Below are 26,587 nucleotides of genomic sequence, written 5' to 3'. Positions count from 1 at the left end.
TAGATTGCCTTATCTTTAGAATCATAGAATAGAATCAATAAGGTTGGAAAAAACCCCAAAGATCAACAAGTCCAACCTGTCACCCAACACCTCACGACCACCAAACCATGGCTCCAAGTGCCACATCCAAACCCCTTCCGAACTCCAGTGATGGTGACTCCACCACCCCCCTGGGCAGCACATTCCAATGGCCAACTACTCTTTCTGGGAAGAACTCTCCCCTCTCGTGTTTTACTCTGTATTGGAAGTGTTCTCAATTTACTACTGAAAAGTCATCTCACTACTCATTGCTGAAAACAGTTTAAAGAGGACCTGCTAATAATTTTTGTCACCAGAATAGAATGAAGGAGTTTGGGCTATTCAGTCTGGAGAAGAGAAGGCTCCAAGGAGACCTTATTGTGGCCTCCAGTATCAGAAGGGGGCTACAGGAAAGCTGGGGAGGGACCCCTGAGGGTGTCAGGGAGTGACAGGACCAGGGGGGATGGAGCAAAACCAGAAGTGGGCAGATTCAGACTGGATGCTAGGAAGTTGTTCCCCATGAGGGTGGCAAGAGACCGGCACAGGTCTCTCTTAGTATGTAATAAGGCTATTAGAGAAAATACTCTTTAATGTCTGCCCCTAGGTGTGATGTTTAAGGCACCAGCGAACGAGGACCATGCAGCAGGGCCCCAAGAAGACTGCGGGAGCAGCTCCAGGAGGAGCTGGGGTCTGTTGGTCACAGCTGGTGTCGGTGGGACCTTGTTGGCACTCTATGCTGTGGTTATCCCTTTCGTGACCCCAGCTTTGAGGAAAGTGTGCCTGCCCTTCGTTCCTGCAACTTCCTCTCAGATCCAGAATGTGCTGAAAATGTTAGAAAACAGAAGTGGCTTGCTAGTTGACATTGGTAGCGGGGATGGCCGTATTGTAAGTTATGGATGTCACCTTTTTATATCACCTCTTAAAGAAGTCCCAAATGCTCTAGCAGAGGCAGCTTGTGTTTTTCTCGTATTTCTTGTCTTGTATTTGGCATCTCGTGGTTTTGTTTAGATATTCATGAAAGGCTCAAAACTGAGAGAGCTTTACATTCAGTTTAGATGACTACAGTCCTAATCTGCAGCTTGGCACAGTGGTGTACAAAATAATAACTTCATGCGGTTACCTAGAGGGAATCACACTGCAGTGCGATCCAAGTATTGGTACTGTGATTGCCAAGGAGCTGTGGATCAACATAGATTTATAGCTGCAGCATGTGAGGCTGTGAGATTAAATAGCACTGTGATTTTTGAATCTACAACTCTATGCATATGGTATGAAGGTGACAGAAAAAAGAGAAAGAGGAATAATCAATGCATTACGAACATAAAAATCCTGGTATAGTTTTCACACCTTTGTGCAGTGCTTGCTGCCTCACTACAAAATCAATGTGGTTAAATGGAATACCTGCCAAGAGACATGGTGAGAATCACCAAAGCCAAAGTGATAACTGTGCTTCCAGGATGTTGGCTGAATACCCAGGGTCATGAGGGTGCAGTGGAGAACAGTGTGGGATTTTTTGTAGTTGTGATGTTTTCTATACCATTTCATAATCATCTGCTTCATGGCAATTTTAGCAATAGGATGGCACACTATATAGGTTTTTGATGGAAACAAGTAAGTTGTTGAATGCTACTGTTGTCTATGTTTCTTGTAAATGATTATTTGTCCACACAAAAAAATGTATGAAGGTTGCTTAGAAGGAACTGTGCCCCAGTAGGAAAACAGAAAAGCTTGTAGGTACAAGAGAGTTTCAGTTTCTGATGCCCTCTCTGGCATTCCTGTTGTTGACCCTCATCTGGGGCATCTAATTTGACTAAGTATGGCATATTTAATTTATATTTATATATAGATGTGTGTGTGTATGTATGCATATGTAGGTACCTAACTGGAGCCTGAAGACTATTTGGAGAGCTAGGTGTCTAAATTTAAATGCTTGGTGTTGCCTGAATGCATTTGTCCTGAAAAAAAGTCGAGCTTCTGTTTAGATGCTTTAAAAATTTTACCATATACTCAGGTGTAAGTGGTGGATAAATATGACCCTGGTAAAAATGTCAGATGCTGATTTATATTGTAAATAAAACTATGTGCACCCTTTTAGATGAATACACTTTCTCTGTTTCTAAATAAAGATGAGTTTTCTTCCTTGTAGGTGATAGCAGCTGCAAAAAAGGGATTCAAAGCTGTTGGTTATGAATTAAATCCCTGGCTAGTTTGGTACTCCAGATACCGTGCCTGGAGAGATGGGGTACATCACAACACCAAATTTTATATTTCAGACTTATGGAAGGTAGGTTATGAAGTATGCAAGAATAAATCTGGGATGTTTGAGTGATTTCCATAAATTGGAAGTACTTGAAAGAACCAGAAATGCTGACTGGCCACAAGGTGCTGTATTGGGCTTTGAGTAAAGGACTTCATCCCATAGAAACTAGTGGTTTTGTGCTTTATTGATGTGCTGTCCTTTTTCAGAGCGGGCTTCTCAAGCGCACGATGTAGTGATTGTGTTTAGTGAATGATGCAGGGTGCTGTAATGTCAGGTTTCACTCGGAGCTGATTCTGTGGAGTCAGTAAAAAGATTCTTGCTTATGTGTAAGATCTCAGTCTGATGTGGCATTTCATTAGATGTGTTCTTCAATAGCTGTGCAATGTGTTACCTGGTTTTGAGTGTGTCTTTAAGGTAACTTACATACACATGGAGATTTTTCTTACAATTTCAGTCATTTGAGTCACAATTGCTTCTTTAATGAGAGATGCTTTTTGGTATCGTATTCATGTGGGTCTTTCACCTGCTATTCCTGTGGGGGGTTTGTCTGGGTTTTTTTGTGTTTTGATTTTAATTGTTTGTGCATTTTTGTTTGGTTGGTTTTAAGAATGGCATTTTGTAATGTGTAAAGTGGCTACCAGGAATTTTGGGGAAAAGTATGAATGTACTGTTTTTATCATTGTGCAGTGAGGACCATAGGAAAACTTCATGGCACTAACTGGAAGAATGCAGGCATTGGAATGCCTGACAAGTTTTTATAGATATTTTACATTTAATAAAAGGGGGGACAAACTTAAAGCATACATCATTTTAACATATACAGGAGCTGTGGAAAACCAGCCATGAGTAAAACTGTGGAAGTGTGTATATATACAATACTTTCTGTGCTACTAGAGTTGCTGCCATATTCTTGGCCAGGCAATAGAACTTCTTTTTTTCTTTTTCCTGTTTGGCAATATAAATTTGTCTTTGTGTGGAAATTTCTATGATGAAAAGTTGGTACTGGATCTCTTTCCTCATTTTTGGTCTAATTTGCTGTTGAAAAGAGTGCAGCTAGAGGGATTAGGGGGAATACTGTTGAGAACTACAGATATAAATGGAATTTTCATTAAGACTTGTTCTCAAATTTTGTTTTAGGTTTCTTTTTCCTGTTACACAAATGTTGTTGTTTTTGGGGTACCTCAGATGGTAAGTTTACTATTTTTTCATTGTTTAATTGTTTTAATGCCAAGGTGTTCAGTGTTAGTACATTCAGCTGCAAAATGAACCAACCTCCAGAATGCCAAAAGTAGTTAATACCAACATTATTGTTGCTTATAGAATCATAGAGTGGTTTGGGTTTGAATGTCCATGATAAAGCCTGGTAAAATTTGTTACAGTATGCAGACTGGAGCACTGAAAATATACACATTTTTTTTGCAAAGTATTTTATCTCCATTATTGGTTCAGAACCAAAATGAAAACTGCTATGCTGCGGTTGCTTGGAGGGAAGGTGATGGATTGGTTCTTTGAAATTTCAGTTTTTCATATTGAAAAAACAGAGCCACCAGATGGATTAGGAAATTGTCTACAGCTGATTTTTGGGAACCTTGTTAGAGTATTGGACTTTGCTTATGTTCTTCTCCAAAAATGGGATCACCTCAAACAGGCCAGAAACGGATGTATTGAAATTAATCCTCACAGTTTAACATAGGCAAGGGATTAGGAAGGGAAGCAAATACTTCAAATATAATAGTTATAGTATCAGTCCACAAAAGTTCTTTGCCTTTTATGAAGGCATTGCAGCCTATGTTCATTGTGTTCCTGGGGAAAATGTGTTTTTCAAATGTGGTATAGAAATTGAGTTGCATAGTAATTGCTTTAGTGATGCTTGATAAATGCAGTCAGACTTTACATTCACTTTGGCTTTTGGCTTGATCTGGTTTTCTTTTTATCTTTTTACTAGACAAGTGGGGAAAAAAAAATCTTTAATAATCTTGGTATTTTGATTTATTGTTAGAATTGTATGTATAGGTTGAATGCATATGAATGGATGAAACAGAGTATCCTATAAATTATTCTGTATTGCTTCTTTCTCAACTAAGGCCAGTGTGGGATGAAATGAGTGAAGGGCTTTAGGTGATTCTATACCATAAAACATACACTGGCAATATTTCTGTAGCACTAACAGGAAGGTGCAACAAGAAGCATAATAAAGCTTCCCTATTATTTTCTTTTTATTTAACAGGACTGGAATTTAAATACCTACTTCTGATTCAAATTGTAACTCTCACTGGAAACTGAAGTGAAAATGCTTTTATTTTGATTCCACTCCCCCCCTATTTTGTAGGCGGTGAGAACAAATGTTACTTGTGCTACAGATGTTGCTAGGGTTGGATGTTACCTGCTGTCTAATGGGGAGGGAGCAATATAAATACTTGAGTTAATTCAGTAAACTGGAAATAAACAAATGCTCTAGCAAAAAGTGAGTAAACTTGGCAGAAATGCTGGCTTAACTTTAAATGTAATAGTATAAAGTAGGATAAATTAGCAACAGCTATGGTAGAAGTGTAGCTATAGGGCTTGGAATAACTTCAGTAAATGTGAGAATAAGTTCTTTTAGTGACTATACTGTCATGAATGTGGCAGATACAGACATATGAACTGCTGTGTTCCCTGAACATTCATTTGCTCGTGATTCCTTTAAATTTACTTTGGAAGTTGTGAGTGGTTAGCCTCCTGAACAATTAAACTATTTTCTAGAAACTTAAGTGTATTTTCTCCTTTTTACTGAGGGTAATAGATCTCTCTAGCTTTTAATAATTCTGGCCTAATTTGGTGCTGTCACACTGTACTTTTATTACATACCCAAGAGTAGTTTGTAGAACTTGGATTTATTGATCTTCAGGGAAGTCTAAGGCCTCTCTCTGTTCTTGCAAGTATCTGGGGAGAAGTGTGGGTTAAGTCTTGTCTAGACTGAACAACCCCAACTCACTCAGATGCTCCCTGTGAATCATGTCCTCCAGTCCCTTCATGATCAGCCCTTCTCTGGACACACTCCATAACCTCAATGTTCTTTCTGTAGTGAGGGGCCCAGAACTGAACACAATACTCAAGGTGAGGCCTCACCTGTACTGAGTACAGGGGGATGATCACCGCTCTGTCCCTGCTGGCCACAGTGTTTCCTAATACCTGGGCACTCTGCTGACCCAGGTCCCTCTCCCAGGTTGCAGCTTTCCAACCACACATCTCCAAGTCTGTAGCTTACCATGAGGTGGTTGTGACCCAGGTGCAGGACCTGGCTCTTGGCCTTATGAAGTTCACTTCATACAATTAGCCTTGGCCCATTGGTCTAACCTGTCCAGATCATCTAGCTTGACCCCCTTGCCAGAGAACAATCATCTAGGGCAGACTATGCAGGAATGCATTCAGGCAGGTTTTGAAAGTCTCCAGAGAAGAAGACTCCCAAACCTCTCTGGGCAGCCTGTTCCAGTGTTCTATCACCCTCCCGGTAAAGAAGTTTCTCTTCATGTTGAAGTGGAACTTCCTGTGTTCCAGCTTAAACCTGTTGTACCTAGACATGATGAGAGGCTTTGGCCATTTTCTAGTTTTACATGTTCTTTGTCAAAGCATTAAAGCCAAAACCTGTATCAGGAATACTTTGCTAATTTTTTCCCCCAGAAATTCTTCAAACTTTAGACTTACCTTAAGCACTTGAATTAGATTCTAAAACTGACATTTCTGTTCTTTACTGCTTCTGAAAGCTTTTTATTGTTGCTCAACAGATGCCACAGTTGGAGAAGAAGCTGGAAGAAGAACTTGAGTATAATGCCAGAATCATTGCCTGTCGTTTCCCTTTCCCTTCCTGGATCCCAGATCGTACTGCTGGAGAAGGAATAGACACTGTGTGGGCCTATGATTTGAAACACTATAGAGGATGTAAAACAGAAAGCTTGGAAATTACACCAGAGACGGAATCCTAAACATCTAATTTTGTTTAGCATTGGAGTTTTTGGCTTTGACTTCACCTGTTGGAGATGAGATTAATGTGAATAGAGCCCCCAAAATACAGAGATATATGTTCTCTGAAATGACTGTAGTATACTGACTATCTGAAAGTACATGAAGGTTCTTGAAAAGTGTGGTTCAATGGCTTAATGAATTAGCTACAATTATGAGAAAGTTTTATAGAAGCAGAAAATTTTGATACAGAAAATGGGATAAACCATGGTCCACTGCTGTTAAAGGGAATGTATTTTAATGGGATTGTATATTAAAGGCAAATTAAAATGGTCAAATTGGTGAACTCAATACATGTGTTCTTTCTGAGTCTACATAGCATTTGGTGGTGGTGTTGGAAGTGGTCAAATGAGCTGTGATTTCCAGTGTATTGGGTTTGGCTGAGCTGGAGTTAATTCTCCTCAGAGCATCTTTATAGCCCTGTATTTTGCAGTGCTGCAGCTGAGTGTTGATAGCACACCAGTATTTTGACTACTGCTGAACAAGCACCCAGGCTGTGCTTTTCCAACATTTCCCTGCCCCAAGAGTATGCTGAGGGGTGAGCAAGATCTTGGGAGGGGACATGGCCAGGCCAGTTGACCCAAACCAACCAAAGCGGTATTCTATGCCATATGACTTCAGATAGAAGAAGGTGAAAGAAGGAAGTGTGAAGATACTCGTCCACAGCATCTGTCTTCCAGAGCAACTGCTATGTGTGTTAGAACCCTGCTTCCTGGGAGTGACCAAAGATTGTCTGCTGATGGGAAGCAGAGAGTAATAGCTCTCTTTGCTTTTGCTTCTGCACACAGTCTTTGCTGGTGCTTAGTATTATTAAATTGCTTCCACCTTATTACTGGCCTATTGTTATATTTTCCCCTCTGCCCTGTCCATCTAAGAAGGGAAGTGATAGAGTGGCTTTGGTGGGCATTCGGCTTCCAGCCAGGACCAGAGCACCACACCGAGATTGTCTTCATTATGTATGCCAAGTGGCCATCACGCTGCATATATCAAATTGATGCAGATTGAATATCGTGATCGTAGAGTCATTTAGGTTGGAAAAAATCCTCAAGACTGAGTCCAACTGGTAACCTAACAGTGCCAAATCCCCCACTAAATCATGTCCCTATGCACTACATTTACACATCTTTACAGTACAACTTGAGGCAGTTTCCTCCTGCCCTGTTGCTTGTTACCTGGGAGAAGAGATCAACACTCATCTCTACAACTTCCACTTAAGCAGTTGTAGAGAGCAATAACATCACACCTCAGCCTCCTTCAGGCTAAACCCCAGTTCCCTTAACCACTCATTGGACTTACTCTTTAGATTCTTCACCAGGTTTTTTTGGCCTTCTTTGGACCTACTCCAGCATCTCAATGTCTTGTAGTGAAAAGTCCAGAGGTCAGTACGGTATTTGACATGTGGCCTCCCCTATGCTGAGTACCGGGGCATGATTACTTCCTTAGTCTTTATGGTTGCACTATTTCTGACACAGGCCAGTTTGCCCATGTGGGCACGCTGCTGATGCATATTCAGCCAGCTGTCAACAAATAACTCCCAGCTACTTTTCTGCAGGGCAGCTTTCCAAACACAAGCCTTGTTACATGGAGTTGTTGTGAACCAAGTGTATGGTAGGTCCATGCCAATCTCATGAGGTTCAACAAGGCCAAATGCAAGGTGCTGCACCTGCGTCAGGGCAATCACAAGCATACATATAGGCTGGGTGGAGAATGGTTTGAGTAGTTGATGATAAACTTGAGCTGGTAATGCACACTTGCAGTCCAGAAGGCCAACGGTATCCTGGGCTGCATCAAAAGAAACATGACTAGCAGGTTGAGGGAGGTGATTTTGCCCCTCTGCTCTGCTCTCATGAGACCTCACCTGTAGTACTGCATCCGACACAAGAAGGACATCAGACTGTTGTATTGGGCCCAGAGGACGGCCACAGAGATGATCCGCAGGCTGGAGCACTTCCCCTATGAGGAAAGGCTGTGGGAATTGGGGTGATTGAGCCTGAAAAAGGGGATGCTCTGGGGAGATTTTGTAGCAGCCTTTCAGTATCTGTAGGAAAGCTGGGGAGCGACTCTTTACAAGGGCTTGTAGTGACAGAATGAGGGGGGAATGGATTTAAACTGGAAGAGGATAGATCTAGACTGTATATTAGGAAGAAGTTCTTTAAAGGTGGTGAGACAGTGACACAGGTTGCTCAGGGAAGTTGTGGATGCCTCCTCTCTGGAGGTGGTCAAGGCCAGGTTGGACAGGGCCTTATGCAACCTGCCCATGGCAGGGTGGTTGGAGCTAGATGATCTTTGAGCTCCCTTCCAACTGAAACCATTCTATGATTCTGTGAAATATTTGTTGAAGAGTGAGAGAATTAATGATGTGATGGCCTGAGTTTTAGGAGCACTAAGAGCTGTTCTTAAGGCAAGGAGAGATTTATGAATGCTTTTAAAGTAAAGCAGAGGGTTATTTCATGCTCTGGCCATTTACTTTTGGGGACCTAGACTCAGATAGACAGTGGTCTGAAGGTTTGTAATCCCTTATTACATAGAGAAATATGCTGTATTTCCTACTTACATGGTTGAAGTGAGAAATTGAAAGCAATCGCTTCTAATTTACACAGAGAGATCAGGAAAGCATTTTCTTGTCATGTTGTCTCAATTTTTTTATCACTTGCTATGTTCATGTGATAGTTTACAAGATTAAATGCTTAACTGTGACTTCGGTTATCACTGTGTGGGTTATTATATTGACACACTTCCAATTCCAAGGGTAATGTATTATGATTTCATTGATGTGCTGCTTCAGAGTACAAATTTGCTTCTTTTGAAAACCAGGAAAGCCTTGGAGAACTGATTTAATGAAATTATACTGTGGATCTGAAGCTAATAGAAGGAAACCTTCAAGCTACACATGCTGGTCAATACCAATTATTCAGATATGCGGAAAAACCTATAGTTTATCTTTGTTTAGCTCTTCTAGTAGAATCACTTGCCTTTTAGGTGAGCTACTTGTTTTATTCTTTCCATGTCCTGCCATGTCTGTGCAAAAATGTTGCTGTATTGCTGAATGAGTAATACTTTCCTAAAATACTGTAGAATTTGTTCTGCTTGAAAATGATACAGGTTGGAGGTCTCCAGGAGTTAGACTTGTCTTTTATAGAGAAACTTAATGTCCTCAGGGGCTTTGTGATGCAAGATGAATTGTACCAATGCAGTGTCTTGAGTGCCACAATTCTAATTGTATAGTTTTCTGTTTTGCATAAATTTGCTTTCTAGAGAAGAGGGATATGGCTACCAGACAGACATATGATATGCAGGTTGCTCAGTACACTTCACAGTCACTACTGCTACCCAGCAGTGTCAGCTAAGCTTGGCTAGATTTGTGAAACGTACATGTATTTTATGAGCTGTAGACATTGCTGCATTACTCGGTGTATTGAAGTTCTTAACTTGTCCTCTGGTCTGATTATATGCTGCCACTTAATCTAATACTGCTGCAAAGAACTTAATACGCTGTCTCTGAGCTACTATTTATTTCTGACTCGTGAGTTGTAGCCAGGTAAAAAAGTACAGGATCAAGTTTAAAATAAACTACCACATTTTACAAGGCAATTGTATGAATATGGTCTGTGGAAAAAAGTTCCAAAGCCCAGGCTTTGGAAGAGAGTTATACATTTAGTGAAGGACACAGCTCAGGAGATAACAGAGATCTTCTGAATGCTGTGTATATTTTTTAAGACTTGAGCTTTGCTTTTCTAATGTGTGTGTTCTTTAAAAATGTTTACCACAATAACACCATTCTAAGATCTACAGAGGAAGTAAGCAAAAGTAGCCTTTCGTTTATCTTTTACATTTTGAGCTATGGAAGGAAAGGAGAAAGGGAATCTTATGAGCCAGACACGGCAGTGTGAAATATTTGAAAAGCAGTTTGTCAGACTTGCACATTAGCTCTGCATATTTCTCAGTGGATAGGAGCGTCCATGCTATGAACGCATAGAAACGCGTTCATGTTTGATACCGTTACACTTGAATGAACACTAATTATTGATAGATCACCTCATACTTCTGTAGTACCAATTTTCATGATGGTTTACAAATATTGAAGCATTTAGTCAAGAAAGCACGTGAAACCTTCAAATTCATGATTGAAGAGGGTAAACTAAGACCAGATTCAATGGCAGTAAATTCTGCTGTGAGTTATTTTTCTTCTTTTGCTAAGTTAGCAGTTCTCTGGCTTTACAATGTCGCCCCAACTTGTTTTGCAGAAGAAACTTCTAGAAGACTTCTTGAGTTCTTGATAAGACAGCATGACATCTATCTTTAACTTAAAATCACCATTGAGTGATATAGCTGCAGAATTAATATTTTCAGTGTTTTTCTTTGTATGGTAAACTTTCTATTCATCCATGTGTGCTTTAATGAGCAAGACTTATGCATGGTCACCATTTTTTTCCTTCATTCTTTTACTGAATTCTTCCTTTTATGTCACTGTTTGTTTTATTTTTTCATATTCTTTTTTTACAATTTGACCTCCTAAATTCATCAGATCTTTTAATTTCCTATATTTTTTTCCATAAACTAGTTTCTTTTTTTTTTTTTTCCTTCTCCCCCCAAGCCCCCTTGGCAGAAAAACTAAATATGTGAAGCCATGTCCTGTTTTTTTTTTCTCTAACATTTTAACATGTATTTAACTAACCTCCTTGATTTATTTTGCAGTCTGTATGCTGACATAGCATGACTTTTGTTTCCAGTAAATGAAAGAAAAATACATCCACCTGTATGGTATTTAGACTGGAAAATAGCCTTGGTCTACAAGAATTCAGACTATTAGTCATTTTAAGTACTTTATTTGACATTTTTTATTACATTTCATCGCTTTGAAAATGAATACAGGCCTTTTATCCATTCAGTAGTTCTTTAGATTTGGGTTATTTGTTCAGGTGGGACTTTTGCTGATTTCTTTTTCTTAGTATAATATTGGGGTTTCTATTAGAGGCTTTGTTTGAAATGTTGGACTGATGTTTTTCCTGCAAATTGCTGTGTAGTCCTTGAAGAATTACTGTAATACAATCCAGTGAACTGCTAGCATTGGTAAAAATGAAGTGAAAGCTGCTTACCAGTAAATGTGCAGGGATATTTCAGCCTATGGTATATGTTATGGTTTTTAAAAATAAAGTAGGTTTTGAAGACTCATATAAAGCTTGTGGCATAAAGTTCTGAGGTGAGCAGAGGTCTTTGCAAGGTCACAAGCAGTAAATGAATGGCTTTCAACCTGAGGTCTGTGGGTGCCTTCTGAGGCATCCATAAAAAGTAATTTGAACCCCAGATCTACTATCAAAAGGTTTATATTTGCTATCTATAGTTGTGTCCCTCTATTGGAAAATTTTAATGTGTCTGGAACCATCATTTGAGAATCCCTGATCTAAAAATATGGGTTTATGTAAGACATCAGCTAAATGGATGAGTTTATTAAAGTGAGGAGGTTTTTTCTTCTTTCCTTTGTGGATTGTGTGGACTGGTGAGCACTGAACTTCTGCAGTATGCAAATCTATGAGCATCTGTATCTCTTCTCATAAGCGTGTAACTTCATAGCTCTCTCTGTGAGAGCAGCCACATGGTTTTACACATTTCTGTTATGTTCCAATAATTCTTGCTTTTTAGCTAATCTGTGATACATCAAGTTTAAGGTTCTCATTGCCTTTTGGTATTTTAGGAACTGCTCAAACATTTCAGAACACCTGATCAACTGCCACTGAAGCATATCTAAAAAGCTGAGGGTCCCTATGAAACTCCTTAATGCTGTAATGTCTGCAGCTGTCCATGTCGGAACTCTTGATTCAGATGAGCAGAAGTGTGCCTACCTCTTGCGGATGCTCTTGATTCTTCATTGAAAATTGAAGTGTGAGGAGAGGACACAAAATGTGTGATGAAAACTTTAGGATCAGCATAAAGTTCTGGGAGAGAAAAATTTGAGTGATTGCGGATACAGCCAAAGTTTAAGGAGCCTTATCTCTCACTGTTGCTTTAACCTCTAAGGTTTGTTGCTACCATTTCCCGCCCCCCCTAGGATAATATAGCTCTTCTCGAAAGTATCCTTATTTTTTGTGTTTGTTGGTTTGTTTGTTTTCATTTTGTTGCTGTTATTTTTTTCAGGCATTTCAGAGTGTACACAAATAAAAATATTTTATATGTCCCAATGTACCATTCTCTAAATTGTCTACAGGGACCCTCATCATCTTATCATCTGTGTTATGTATATTTTATTGCTGCTACCTTTCCCCCTCACCCCCTTTGCCCCAGGACATGCAGAACCCAAATTTATAATTTGGCTCCCTTTAGCATAAATAAGCTTTGTGGGTGCGATCAATACTAATGAAGTTTATTTGCAAACACGAATCTCACAAAGATTTAGAGCAGGAATGGGACAAATAATGGTCATGACGTGAAAATACTGATATTATATAGTGACGGGGATGGTAGAATCTCCTGATTTTGAGGTACTTGTAATTTTAGTTATCAGTCTGGTGTGTCAAGCAAAATCAGGGAAGGAAAGACTAGTAACAAAGCAGCCCTGTTGTGTGGTATGTTAAAAGAAATGTATTTTCTCACACTACCAACTAGGAGAGACTGCCTTCTTGTTTAGATTGTTAGGTACTGTTTCTGTTATTAATTTTAACAAACATCTGAAGGGTGGGTGTCATGAAGACTAGTCTCTTGACAGTGGTGCTAGTCTCTTTTCAGTGGTGTCCTGTGATAGAATAAGGGGCAGTGGACACAAACTGTATCACTGGGAGTTCCATCTAAACATAAGGAAAATACTTCTTTAGTCTAAGGGTGACAGAGCACTCTAAGCAGGCTGCCCAGGGTGGTTGTGGAGTCTCCTTCACTAGAGACTGTCAAGATCTGCCTGGATGCACACACAGTTCACAAGTGTGTTACAAGGTTAATTACACATGCTACATGTTTACCTGGACCATCAGGACCCCAGGAAATACCCAGGTTTGCACACAACAGGTGCCTAACCCCTTGTATGGGTTAGGGCATGTTTTGGCGTTTGTCCCTTCAGGGCAATGTGCCAAACTCCACCTTCACTGTATGTAAGAGTGAAGGTTCCTGCACATCATCTGCTAGGTTTGGGGGGCTGCAGGCACTGGCAGGGGTACTAAAGTTCCAGCTGTTGTTTTCCCAATTGTGCTTGCATGCTTTCCTAATCAGCCTTGCCGTCAGGACTCCCTCCTGCCAGTTTCTTACCTCAGAGCACCGCATTCTGCTTACACAGTTGAAAATATTCATGGCTCAACATGAGCCACCAGTGTGCACTTGCAGCCTAGAAAGCAATCACACCCTGGGCTGCATCAAGAGACGCATAGCCAGCAGGTTGAGGGAGGTTATTTTCCCCCTCTACTCCACCTGGACTACTGTGTCCAGTTCTGGAGCCCCTATTGCAGGAAGGATCTGGACATGCTGGAGTGTGTCCAGAGAAGGACCACGAGGATGATTAGAGGGCTGGAGCACCTCTCCTATGAGGACAGACTGAGAGAGTTAGGACTGTTCAGTCTGGAGAAGAGAAGGCTCCAAGGAGATCTTATTGTGGCCTTCCAGTATCTTAAGGGGGCTTACAAGAAAGCTGGTGAGGGACTTTTTAGGGTGCCAGGTAATGATAGGACTAGGGGTAATGGAACAAAAATAGAAATGGGATGTTAGGAGGAAATTCTTTACCATGAAGATGGTGAGACACTGGAACAGGTTGCCCAGGGAGGTAGTAGAAGCTCCATCCCTGGAAGTTTTTAAGGCCAGGCTGGATGTGGCTCTGAGCAACCTGCTCTAGTGTGAGGTGTCCCTGCCTATGTCAGGGGGTTCGGAACTAGATGACCCTTGAGGTCCCTTCAAACCCTAACAATTCTACGATTCCATGATTTTATGGCAACAACTGACCGTTTCCCAATCAATCTGTTCTAATACCTGCCATTTTAACCTGCCCTAATGAGGATCTCAAAGTTTGTTCTGTTTATTGAGACTTGGTGTTCAGGCATTGTTTTTACAAGACATTAATCTCTTGGGTGTATCAAGAGGTAGTGATAAAGCACAGCCCTGTACTTGCTTTGAGTTAGATTTTTAGGCTTCTCATTAGTTTGAGCTATTTAGGGTGCTACTGTCCTTTCTGGGGGGAACAAAAACAATTAAAAAATTAAGTTTTTCTTATCTAAATCTGCAAAAGTTTTGAATTCTTAACTTCTGTTTTGTTTAGCTGTTTCTTTGTGTGTTCATTTGTGTGTTTGTCCATGCTTTTACACTTTTGGCTACATTCCTTGCATTCCTTATTCTCATGATAACCAGATAGGTTGAGTCTATTGTTTGAAAATCTGACCACAATTTGAATGTTTAATGTTGCAAAATAAAAGTGATCTGTTATTCCATTTCACTCTGAAGCCATTATTCCAATGCAATTATCACAACAAAACCTTGTACTATTTTTTGTTTTATATTTTAGATAAGATGCTGCTTCTTTCTGCTGTTGCAATATATTTTCACTTTTTCTAGTCAGTACATACATTTGGTGTTTTCTGCCATTGTTTTATATACTCAGAACTTGCTAGGAAGTAACATGAGAGGTTGCATGATGGTGTTTTATTCTCTTAATGAAGATTAAGCAATGGAGATACAAAATCTTATTGTCGTGCTGCTCCTCCACAGAAGCAGTGACTGACTTCCTGACTATGGTGGTTTAAGCCTTAACTGGAGTTTTAGAGCTCAGATTCACAGTCTTCAGTTCTGTAGCATTTACTCCTTCTACCAATTCCTAGTTAATTTGGTATTTGAGCTGGTGCTTGTCTTATGTGGTTTTCAACTATTTTTTCTTGGTTATTGATAATTAGTTTATTACCTTAATTCTGAGAGTGGTAGCAAGTATGTGAAAGGCAGAATTGTACCTGATATATGTCAAGTATTTAACTTTTGCCTCTTCCTGTTATTTTTTTGACTCTTCTTCTATATTCCTGTTTTGTTCATAGTCACTGGGTGGAGGCTAACACTGGTGTGCTGGGCCCTGACCCAGAAAAAATGATGGAATGTATTCCACTTTCTGCAAATGGCCTTAATGATATTTATTGTCATTAAGAGAACACTTGTCTGAAATTACTCTTATTTGTTAAGGTTATTTTTAAAAGGACACAAGTATGTGTGTTGCCCTTTGCTAAATGTATGCCATAGGGAGAAATTACCTTGATGCAATGAGATCTAAACCTTTGATCACCAAGTATTATAAAGGCCATGAAAATGTCAGACCAAAAATTATTTTAGAGAGCAAAAAGAACTAAGTACAGATATTCTGAGCATAGTGCAGAATATTTTGCTCGCCTGCAAGCATCTTAACTATTTGAGCTGTAAGAATATTTTCTGTGTATTGGAGTTTTAAAAAATTTAACACAATTGATCTGTGCCCAACAAGGATAATATACTGCTCTTTGTGAAATTACAGGACAGCTTTCTGAAAATAAATCAGCAGGCATGCAGAATCACCACAAGTGCCAACTAGCAGTGATCTGGTCATATGTTTGTCCCATTATAAGTGTCACTATAAAGGATGCTGAGCAAAAAAGTATCCTTTTCATGACTGTACACCTAACCTTACAAGTGTAGCACAGACCATAAAACAAAATGGCAACTTCTTTAGCCTGCAAATACATTGGGGAGTGAGGGTAGTGCACGATTTGAATAGCCATGACCTTCTCAGCACAGACTTTCACATTAAATGTTCACTGTTAAATTTCTGGCACCAACAGTGCTATTCAGTGCTATTACATTTATGTCTGATAATTTAGCACAAAAACTAACACATCCAATTGTTACTTTACCCAACAGCAGAACAGGCAAGCAGGTGCACTTGAAAGTTTGCAGAATGGGAAGTTGAGTTCAGAGTTTCCTGATGTCATAAACCACCTGTATGTTCATTCCTAACAGAAAAATGGCATTGCACATGCCAAAACCTTAAGTGACCTTGAGAAATTATCATACCTACTGTTCCCCACACATTTACAGAAGTTTGTTTGTGTTTAATTGATGAATTCCTGTATAATGGAAAAAGCACTAGAAGTTTCCTTTATTCCTTTTTCTTTTGAAATCTCCACTTCTCCATTTATATAAGTAAGTGACAATGAATCTAGAACAAAGTTTTTTAATTCTTTCTTTTGATACTGGATATAAGATAAAGTTTGATTCTTTATCCTTCTGTGATAAAGTTGACAAAGAATGATCATTTAAACAAGTATTTTAAAATACCATGTAATGAATTGAATTGAATCTGATGACGATGATGATATGAAACACCATTCTGCCATCAAGCCAGCCTCAAAATGAACATGCTGGCTGGAGCAAAGTATCATGGGGGTTGAGGTTCAGAATGTAACATGAGAGGCTTGCTGTTCCAATTGCTTCTTCCAGTTTCTGGTTTTGGGGTGCTGGTATTTTGCACTGGGCTGGCTGCATGTCAGGGGGTGGGAGGAGGTTGCTGGTATCTGCTGCAGCTTCTGCTGCTTCTGCATTTTACTGTGCTTTTCTGCAAACAGGCTGAAGTAACTCTGTGTTGTATCATTTCCAGTATAACCCTTTATCTCAACGCAGAAGGTTTTTTTGTGTTACTTTCCCTCCCATCTGTATGGGGGCAGAAGGGCTTTTGAGAGTGGGCTGTGTTAACGCAGGACAGTATAGTATAAGGCTCATATTGGTCTACATCTGTATTATGAACACTGTCATATGTTTAAAAAAATTCCAGTGCTGGACATTTGATTTCAGTCAATGCTACATGCCTAAGGCACTAAGATCCAAGTCCTGCTAAGCTTGTCTTGTTGATTCTGCCATTAACGGTGCCTTTCCTTTATCTAAATTTTTCTATAAAAGCATAGAGATATGTGGAAAAAGCTAAAATGCAAATGATAATAATGAGGAAAGTATATTGAGATGTTAGATGCTCATCCAGATGTTAGATGCTGTGCCAGGGGAGGTTCAGGCTGGATGTTAGAAAAAAGTTCTATACAGAAAGAGTGATTGCACATTGGAATGGGCTGCCTGGGGAGGTGGTGGAGTCGCCATCACTGGAGGTTTTTAGGAGAAGACTTGACGGGGTGCTTGGTGCCGTGGGTTAGTTGCTTGGGCGGTGTTGGATTGGTTGATGGGTTGGACGCGATGATCTTGAAGGTCTCTTCCAACCTGGTTTATTCTATGTATTCTATGTATATTCTATTCTATGAATGCATTCTGGGAAATCTCATTTGTTACCTTTCTACAAAAGTGTGATTTTCTTTTTTGGATATGTCAAAGGTTTGGGGTTTTGTTGTTGGTGGTTTGTTTTGTTTTGTTTTGTTTGTTTGTTTGTTTTAACTGAACAGTAAGCATATCTTTGTGATATATAAATCTTTTCCTTAAAAGACTGAAAAATGTATTTATATTTATTCCAAGATGGTAGTGCATTTTCACCTTTCCTGTAGTAGTAATTCTCCAAGAGAAAGCATCAGGTTTATTTTGATGAAAATAAGTTTGTTAAAATATGTAGAATGTAATAATAGCAATAATTTAAAGAGTATTGCTTCTGTGTAATAATTTTTGCCTGTCTAAACTTACCTGCAAGAATATGTTTTTTAACATTCAGAAATACTGTTGTCAGTACATAGGTTAGAAGGGATTTGTTCATCTACCTGTAGTTGAAGAAGTTCTAGAAATAACAGAAGGGGTTTTTTTGTGTGTGCTATTTCTGGAAAGAAAACAGTCCATATGGTTTCTAAAAGTCTTGACTAGCTCAAAGGACTCTTTAATTCATTTTTCTACAGAAAGTTTGCGAATGGCATGGATTTATTCATCCATAACTGAAAACTCCACTCGTCAAATAGAAAAGCTGTTGAGTTTTTGTTAATCTGGAGTTAAGGTCTCATTATTTTCCAATTTCAAAAACCTTGACCAAACCACACTCACATGAATGGATTCATTTGTTTGCTGCACACTACCAGTGGTTTTCATGTTGCCAGACTTTTTTGTTGCCTGGGAAACACAGAAATACCACATATTTTCAGGAAGGAAAATTAGGAAGAATTCTCTTTTTTTTCCCACAACCAACATCAATATCTTACTGAAATTTCTTGTGGGGAAGTGATTTATTGTTGTGTTTCCTTTTGATTTGCTTACTGAATTGGATTTTTTTTCTGTTCCACTTTGGGGTCTGAATTCCAGCTACAATTTTGCACTTCAGTTTTACTTTTCCTATAGCTTGCTACATCTCCTTTGCTCAAATCTGTTACAGTTTGGTTAATTTCTGAATTGTTGCTGCAGTGGAAGTTTGGTTTGAGATGTATTAGTCAGACTACATGGGAGAAAATGTTTTCCTGCTCCTTCCTCCTTTCTGGTTTAGCATAAAGCATTTAAATGCTGATCAAACTCCTCTGAGGCTGCAGGAATTCTCAGAGACTTCCTTTGCAAAAAGGAGGTCAGAAACAAGTCTACATCTTTTCTATCAGGCTGCTTAGTCCAGCTTTTAAGAGGTGGCTGGGTATCTGAATAAAGCATAAAGAATCTGCTGAAGATTGGAAGATAAAGATGAGAGGGGACCGACATAGAAAGATACTTAGTTCTAATATATACTGGCTTTGCCAGCCAAGTCTACTGGCTGTAGATGCAGTTTACTCCTGCCATAAGATTCTTTTACTGCATTGCTCAAACAATGAAGTTACTTGTCTAAATACACAGTTAGAAAGTGTCTCTCTGGACTGAAAATCAGGACAACTATTCAACCTCCTTGGGTCCAGGTGTTTGGTTTCCTTAATTTATAACTTGGAAGGGGAGGAAGGAAGAGTCAGATAATTGTATTGAGAGAGGTGGCGGAAGTGGTTACCAAGCCCCTTTCCATCATTTGCCAACAGTCCTGGCTAATTGGGGAGGTCCCTGTTGACTCAAGATTGGCAAATGTGATGCCCATCTCCAAGAGGAGATAGAAGGAGGATCTGAGGAGCCACAGACCTGTCAGTCTGACCTCAGTACCAGGAAAGGTCATGGAACACATCATAGTGAAATCAAGTAGCATGTGTAAGGCAGCCAGGTGATCAGGCTCAGTCAGCATGGGTTCAGGAAGAGTAGGTCTTGCTTGATGAACCTGATCAGGTGACCTGTTTAGTGGATGAAGGAAAGGCTGTGGATGTTATTTACTTGGACTTTAGTAAAACCTGTAACATTTTCTCCCACAGCATCATCCTGGAGAAACTGTTTGCTCATGACTTGGATAAGTGGATGCTTCACTGGGTAAAAAAAAATGGCTGGATAGCTGGACCCAAAGATTGCTGGTGAATGTAGTTAAATCCAGTTGTTACTGGCCCAGGGCTGTACAGTAGTCAAGTAAAATAATAGAAGATGATAACAAAGAACATATATCAAATTGTGGATTTTCTTAACTAATTCCATTTTTTTTTTTTAATAGAACAACTAATAACCAACCAATGACACAGAGAAAAGGCTCCATATAATCATACCTTTCTTACTGTAGTTTCAGTACTGCCCCCTTGAAACAACATACAGCTGTGAACTGATTACCAAAATGTCATGAACCTCAATTGAATACCAGGAACTTTTAATTGGATATCTCTCAGCTGTATTACATAGCTATTGTTGACACATATCTTTCCCAGTGTACTGTGTCTGAATGCTTATTTATGCAGTGTAATGGGTTAACTGCCCATTTCTCTCCAACACAGAAGTGAGGGAAAGTAACACACACACACAATAGTTGAGATGAAGAGCTTTAAAAGAAAAATGAGATAAAGCAATGCATAATTACCCTAGCCTATTTCCTGAAAAAGTGCAGCAAAGGAAGCTCAGGGGAGACCTTATTGCTGTCTACAACTACCTGAAGGGAGGTTGTAGCCAGGTGGGGGTTGGTCTCTTCTCCCAGACAGCCAGTGGCAGAACAAGAGGACACAGTCTCAAGCTGCACCAGGGGAGGTTTAGAGTGGAGGTTAAGAAGAAATTCTTCACAGAAAGAGTGATTAGCCCTTGGAATGGGCTGCCCAGGGAGGTGGTGGAGTCACTGTCCCTGGAAGTGTTTAAAATAAGACTGGATAAGGCACTTAGTGCCATGGTTTAGTTGATTAGATGGTGTTGGGTGATAGGTTGAACTTGATGATCTCAAAGGTCTTTTCCAACCTGGTTAATTCTGGGATTCTGTGAATGTGCAGTAAAGCAGCAACAAAAGAAGCCAGTGAACTAATACCCCCACCTCCCTGAACCTGAGTCACTCATGTGAACTTCAAGTCACATAGTACGTTTCTCCAGCCACCACTTTCATTTTGAGCTGGCATGATGGCAGCATGGGATTGAATATCAACAGCAGATTCAACTCAGCCCATGACACGCAAGCAGAAACTTTAGGGAAGCCATGAGCAGCTTTGCTAAGTATAGGAAAATGAGCGTGTAGGTCAGATAACATCTATTAAACAGTAAAATAAGAACATGCCTGAGATGTGTACTTCCTTGGGTGAGTGTATTTTATTCTTTCCTGATACCTTTACAGTAAACCAAACCAAAACAACCCCAAAACTAAGTATTTAGGACATTCATTTACAAATATCTGAAGAGAGGTTTCCCTAAATAGATTGCATAAATGCTTCTAATCTCCCTTGGAGATTTACATGTAATTCTTTGATTTCCCCTCTTTCCTTAAGTGTTGCAGTCATAGTACTTTGAGTTTTTGCCAAAGTGGCTGAAAGGTTTATACTGTTTAAGATGTGCTGTGCAGCTGCTCAAGACTTAATAAAAAAACCCAGCACCCTACAGTGGAATATACAAGAGCTAGATTTTTTTTTCCAGTCTTGCAAATAAAAAGAAAGAGTTGTTTGCAACTGAGCACTGAATTCTCTGTAGCAAGCAAGCAGATTCAGACTCTGGTATCAGTATGATTGCAGCAATGTCTACCCTTGCAGCACTCCATTCTGTTTCCTTTTACATGTTAATTCCTTGCTCTTTGTCATACAATGAGTTCTCTTATTTAATATGAGAACATTGCTTCAGAAAAGTATAAGCAAACAATATTTTTTCTGGTTCTTGGATACTGGAGTATTGAATGTTTTTAACTTTAAAAATATACTTAGCTGTTTGCCTTTTCTGAACTCACAGGATATGTGTTTATTAGGCCAGGCTTTTCATAGCCTCAGTTTTGTCAGAGCAAGTGCATCTGTTTTGTTGGAAAATGCTTTCATCTTAAGATTAAAAACTTTTGCTGTATCTAAGCACATTAGTTTCATGGTACTGAATCCAATCCTTGCTCCTTTTAAGTGCTTTTATCATAGTTGTCACTGGCAGAAGAAACCATGGTCTATAATCAATCCTTCCAACACTGCTGTGTGGTAAGTAGCTGGAATGGGTATTTGATTTAGAAATGAGTAACTCAAGCAAACGTGACAAATGAAATACTGCTCTCAGAATCTTTATTGGCAAATGTACAAGTCTTAATTGAAAAGAGATGAGCAGGAGCATGGGAAATGTGAATTATGGTGAAAGTTCAATCTGAACTTGGAATTGAACTCAGTAGTTATAGTACTCCAAAAGTATTTCTCATGGCCATGCCCTTTAATGTATTTTTTGCCTGTGTTATAAAGAATGCTGAGCTTTGGGACAGCAGAGAGGCAGGGTAACTACCCAGAAAATAGGAAATACAGAAATGAAAATCAGTTCAGCATCAGGATAGTGTTGAAATGCAGCCTTAAAGCATTCAGCAGAAAGTAGTGAAGTTTCTGCACTGACAGTTACATTTTAATGCCCAGAATTTAAAAACAAAGTATAACAACCCCCACATACACACTCCCACCACACATCACCTCATGTCTTATTTAATGAATTACATATTTTTTTCCTGAACAAATGGTTTCTAAAGCTAAATTTCCTACTGTAGCATGAGATGCTGTGAAAAGAAAATACTGAGAGGAAATAATTTGTCTTCATTTTACAGAGAAGAAAGTAAAGTACACAGATTTAAAGATAAAATTGTCATATTCTCTAATTTTGTGTGCCCTTCTAAGTTGGAGTGATTTAATTTTTATTGTGAAAATAGACTTTGCAGCATCTTCAGGTGTACCTTTTTGCATGATTAGCATTCCTGTAAGTCTGGATCTCAGCAGATGGACACACAGAATATTTAGTGATCAGATATGGGATGTGTTGTTTTGTTAAGAGCTCCAGAACTGAGGGGGTAAAGATCAACTCAAACAGATCTCCCAAGAATGCATTGAACTGTCCTAACCTTATGACTGTTCTTCTGCCTTCTGCACTACTGGGACTTGTTTGGAACAGGCATTTTCAATTCCCGTAGCCAAATGTACAGGCATGCCACAGATAGAAGACTACTTCAGTGGATGACTTCCAGGAGAGCAACCTTTCTATTGTGTGCATGGAAGAAGTCAGGCTTCATCTGGAATGAGGCAGAGGTACAGAAAAAATGGATGATTCCACATTGGAGTTGCATACAAGAGTGCAGAGAGTAGAAGTTGCAAGAGATTGAAGCAGAGATGCAGCATGGAAATAGATTGTGTGAAGTTTGTCAATATTTTATATTTAAATGAAAAGGGGTGTTTCAGCTCACAAAGTGTAGCAGCATTCTGGCTGTTTATCTTGTCTTCTACTCTTAGCTCTCAGAAGCAGCCAAGCATTTTAAGTTTTCCTCTACATAAATGTGAAAGTGTGTTGTGAAAGGTCATGAAGTAAACTAGGTGTCCTGAGTTTTAGTCCAGAGTTCTGTCTGATGGATCACAGTTGGGAACCATATACAGGTTAGTTCCCTGACTAATACACAGTATTTGGGCTTGTTTCTAAACTGTCTGATGAAGCTTTGCTGTAAAAGCCTTAATGCAGCCCAGTATTGCTGTGCTGTTGTTCCAGGCTTAATTATAATTTGATATAATGCTATTAAATGACTGCAAACCATTAAAAAATTGGAGGCTTTGCTTCATAATGCACTGTTTTCTCTATAAGCTAATTAAGAACAAATGATTAAATGGACACTTACTTGATGTACACAGGCAGTTCCAGATCACAATTAACATGCATCCCTGAATATGGCTCATCTTGGCAGACTCTGGGGACACTTCCAGCCAACTGAGATTCCCAGCTTTCCTGTGATCAAGAATGAAAGAACATGGCTGCTTGCAGTAGTTGGCTTTACATCTTTTACAACAGATATATTTGATTTAGTTTCTGTCAATACTGATGCAACCAAGAACTTTACTGCTGGCCAAGCATCAAGTTCAAACCAAGGGACTGCAATATCTTATGTGTCTTGCTACAAGGGTATGTCCAGAAGCCTTCATGATAGATTTTATTCTCACAGAATAGCCTCAGATTTTTTACATTAGCAGCGCTTGTTGAGGTCTTCAGCCTGATCTTTTCCAGAAAAGAAGATAATGGGAACACGTTTTTGCTCTGGGTGTCTGATAGAAGCAGCACATGTCAGCCTGGGTAGCTGAGGTGGACACAAAGTCTACTGCAGGTCAGTTCTGGTTTATGCTCTGCTGGATGGCAGCCTGGTTTCTTTGCTCTTCCAAGTGCAGCTGCTGCTTCTTCTGAGCTGCCACCTGGTCCACTCCTGTTGCAGTTGCTCCCTCATGAGCTGTGAAAAAGCTTTATGTTTCATCCCTTTCCAGCTTCTGCTACATTGCTTTTTCCTACAAGGAGATGCTTATCCTATATGTAAGCAATATATATTTTCACACATAAAATGCATGGTTAAAAATGGCTCACTTTTTATTTCTCTTTCTTGAAAAATAATTCAAAGCAACAGAAATTACATGGATCTATTGGAGAGGGTCCAGAAGAGGGCCACAAAGATAATCAGAGGGCTGGAGCACCTCTCCTACAAGGACAGGCTGAGCAAGTTGGGTTTGTTCAGCCTGGAGAAGAGAAGGCTCCAGAAAGACCTTGTAGTAGCCTTCAAGTACCTGAAGGGGGGTTGTCCAGGAAAGCTGGAGAAGAACTTTTAAAATGGACATGTGATGACAGGACAAGGGACAATAGTTTTAAACTAGACCAGGGTAGATTTAGATTAGACATTAGAAGTTCTTTACTATGAGGGTGGGGAGATACTGGCATGGGTTGCCCAGAGAGGTTGTGGATGCCTCATCCCTGGAAGTGTTTAAGACCAGGCTTGACAAGGCTTTGAGCAACCTGGTTTAGTTGCAAGTGTCCCTGCCCATGGCAACTGTAGGTGGCCCAGCCAATGGACCAAGATAATCTTTAAGGTTCCTTCCAACTCATATTTGGTATAAAGCTGAGTGATCATGAGGTCAAGCTTCTTCCTCAGTGGTCAGAATCTGAGGAGGACTTTGTGTATTCTGCCTTTGCTCTTGATCCATGAACTCCTGAATCTGGTGCCAGAATCTAGTTCCTGAATCCAGCATCAGTAGTGATGGCAATGCAATTTCCATCGGGGGGGTTGAGTTTGATATTGGTGTTGTATATGTTTGTTTATTTTATTTTATTTTATTTTATTTTATTTTAATTAAGTTAGTTTTAGCTTTCTTTTCCAATCCGCAAGTCTCTTTCCCTTATTTCCTTTCTTTTCTCTTCTGGGAAGGAAGAGGGGTTAATAGAGAATATCTGTCATTTATCTAACGGCCAGCCCAGCCCTAACCATTTACACTTAGCCACAACTGAAGTATCAGTGTGTTAGCAACATTTTCTTAAATCCAAAACACGGCACTAGCTGCTAGGAAGAAAATCAGCTTTATTCCAGCAGAAACCAGGACACAGATTAAAACATGGCAATATTCATAGCATAATGTGAAATACTTTTGCTACTTTTGTTCCTTCATTAATATATTGTGGTTTAATTCCTTCCTGAAAAAACTCTTACGTTTCCAGAAGTACTTATACTGCTCCTGGAATGGCAACAGGGACATTCAGTTAGAAAATGTGGTCCTCCCATTTGTGGTTTCAGCAGAGGAATGTATTTTACTGGCCACCCAAATATCAGACTTCTGTTGTAGGCTGGCTGCACTGTATTTATCAAGGAGTACTAGAATGATACAGCATTTACCTCCAGGGCTTTTAATCTCAGAACAATTTGTGTGTGTGCACACAGTGATTAAGTCTGTAAGAGAGCACTGACAGTGCGTATTGAGCACCATAATCACTTAAGCTTCAGTTGTGGTTTTTTGAAGGTGAGAACATGTAATTTATTCAGAATGGTGTTGAAAACTACTTTTTACAACAGCTAATTACGTATTCCATCCTATATTAACATGCTGCAGTCATAAGTCAAATTTCAGATCCTTAATATACTGCTCTCTGTGATGGTGTATTTAAGAAGGGGCGGGGAGTGGGGGGTGGGGAGGGAATTCGCTGCACAACAGCAATTTTGGCTGGAGAGAAGAGTGAGAATATGTGAGAGCAACAACTCTGCAGGCACCAAGGCCAGTGAAAAGGGAAGGGGAGGAGATGCTCCCAGTGCTGAAGAAGAGATTCTCCTGAAACCCATGGTGAAGAACACGGTGAGGCAGTCTGTCCTTCTGGAACCATGGAGGCTTACAGTGGAGCAGGTCTCCACCTCTGGCCCATGCAGCACCCCACACTGGAGCAGGCGGATATGCCTAAAGGAGGCTGTGACACTGTGGGAAGTCTACATCGGAGCAGGGTCCTGGCAAGACCTTTCACCCTATGAGAAGAGAAGCCCACACAGGAGCAGCTTTACTGGCAGGATTTGTGACCTCATGGAGGACCCCTCCTAGAGCAGTCTGTTCCTGAAGGACTAAAGCCCTGGAAGCAAGCCACAGCAGTCCAGCACCATGGAAACAACTTATGTTGAAGTGTGTGGAGGACTGCCTCCAATAGGAGGGACCCCATGCTGGAGCAGGGGAAGAGTGTGAGAAGTCTCCTCCTGAGTTGAAAGGAGTGACAGTGACAAGACTGACCCCCTTTGCCACTGAAGAGGAAGAGGCAGAGAAATCAGGAGCACAGTTAAGCCGGGGGGGAGGTGGGGTGGAGGGGTGGGAGTCCAGTGGTGGGTGGAGCAGGGGGTATTTTAAGATTGAATTTTTATTTCTCATTATCTGACTCTGATTTGATTGGTAAAGAATTAAATCAATTTTCCCAAGTCAAGTTTGGTTTTGCCTGTCCTTATTCAACTCATGAGCCTTTTGTTAAAGTTTCTCTTCTCTGTCCAGTTGAGGGGAGTTGTAGAGCAGCTTTGGTGGACACCTGGCATCCAGCCAGAGTCAACCCACCACAAATATAGAGGTGTTTACTATTCTTAGAAGCTGCCAATTTTATCCCTCTACATGTTTCTACCAAAGCATCATCCTGAATTTATTC

The 26,587-nt window shown here is 40.0% G+C and overlaps 1 protein-coding gene across 1 annotated transcript; it reads left to right on the top strand.

Annotated features, from left to right (window-relative positions):
• The first annotated feature begins 612 nt into the window (after positions 1-612).
• ATPSCKMT (ATP synthase c subunit lysine N-methyltransferase) lies at positions 613-7,110 on the top strand. Its single transcript, XM_009899418.2, has 4 exons — positions 613-903; positions 2,165-2,302; positions 3,416-3,466; positions 6,043-7,110. Exons 1-4 carry the CDS (start codon positions 628-630, stop codon positions 6,238-6,240), a joined length of 663 nt encoding a protein of 220 aa, XP_009897720.1. The 5' UTR covers positions 613-627; the 3' UTR covers positions 6,241-7,110.
• The last annotated feature ends 19,477 nt before the right edge of the window (positions 7,111-26,587 follow it).

The sequence above is a fragment of the Dryobates pubescens genome, chromosome 9, assembly GCF_014839835.1.
Source record: "Dryobates pubescens isolate bDryPub1 chromosome 9, bDryPub1.pri, whole genome shotgun sequence".
In the NCBI taxonomy this organism is placed as follows: domain Eukaryota; kingdom Metazoa; phylum Chordata; class Aves; order Piciformes; family Picidae; genus Dryobates; species Dryobates pubescens.
The sequence above is the reverse complement of the archived record's forward strand: the minus strand, read 5'-3'. Positions and strand labels throughout refer to the sequence as shown.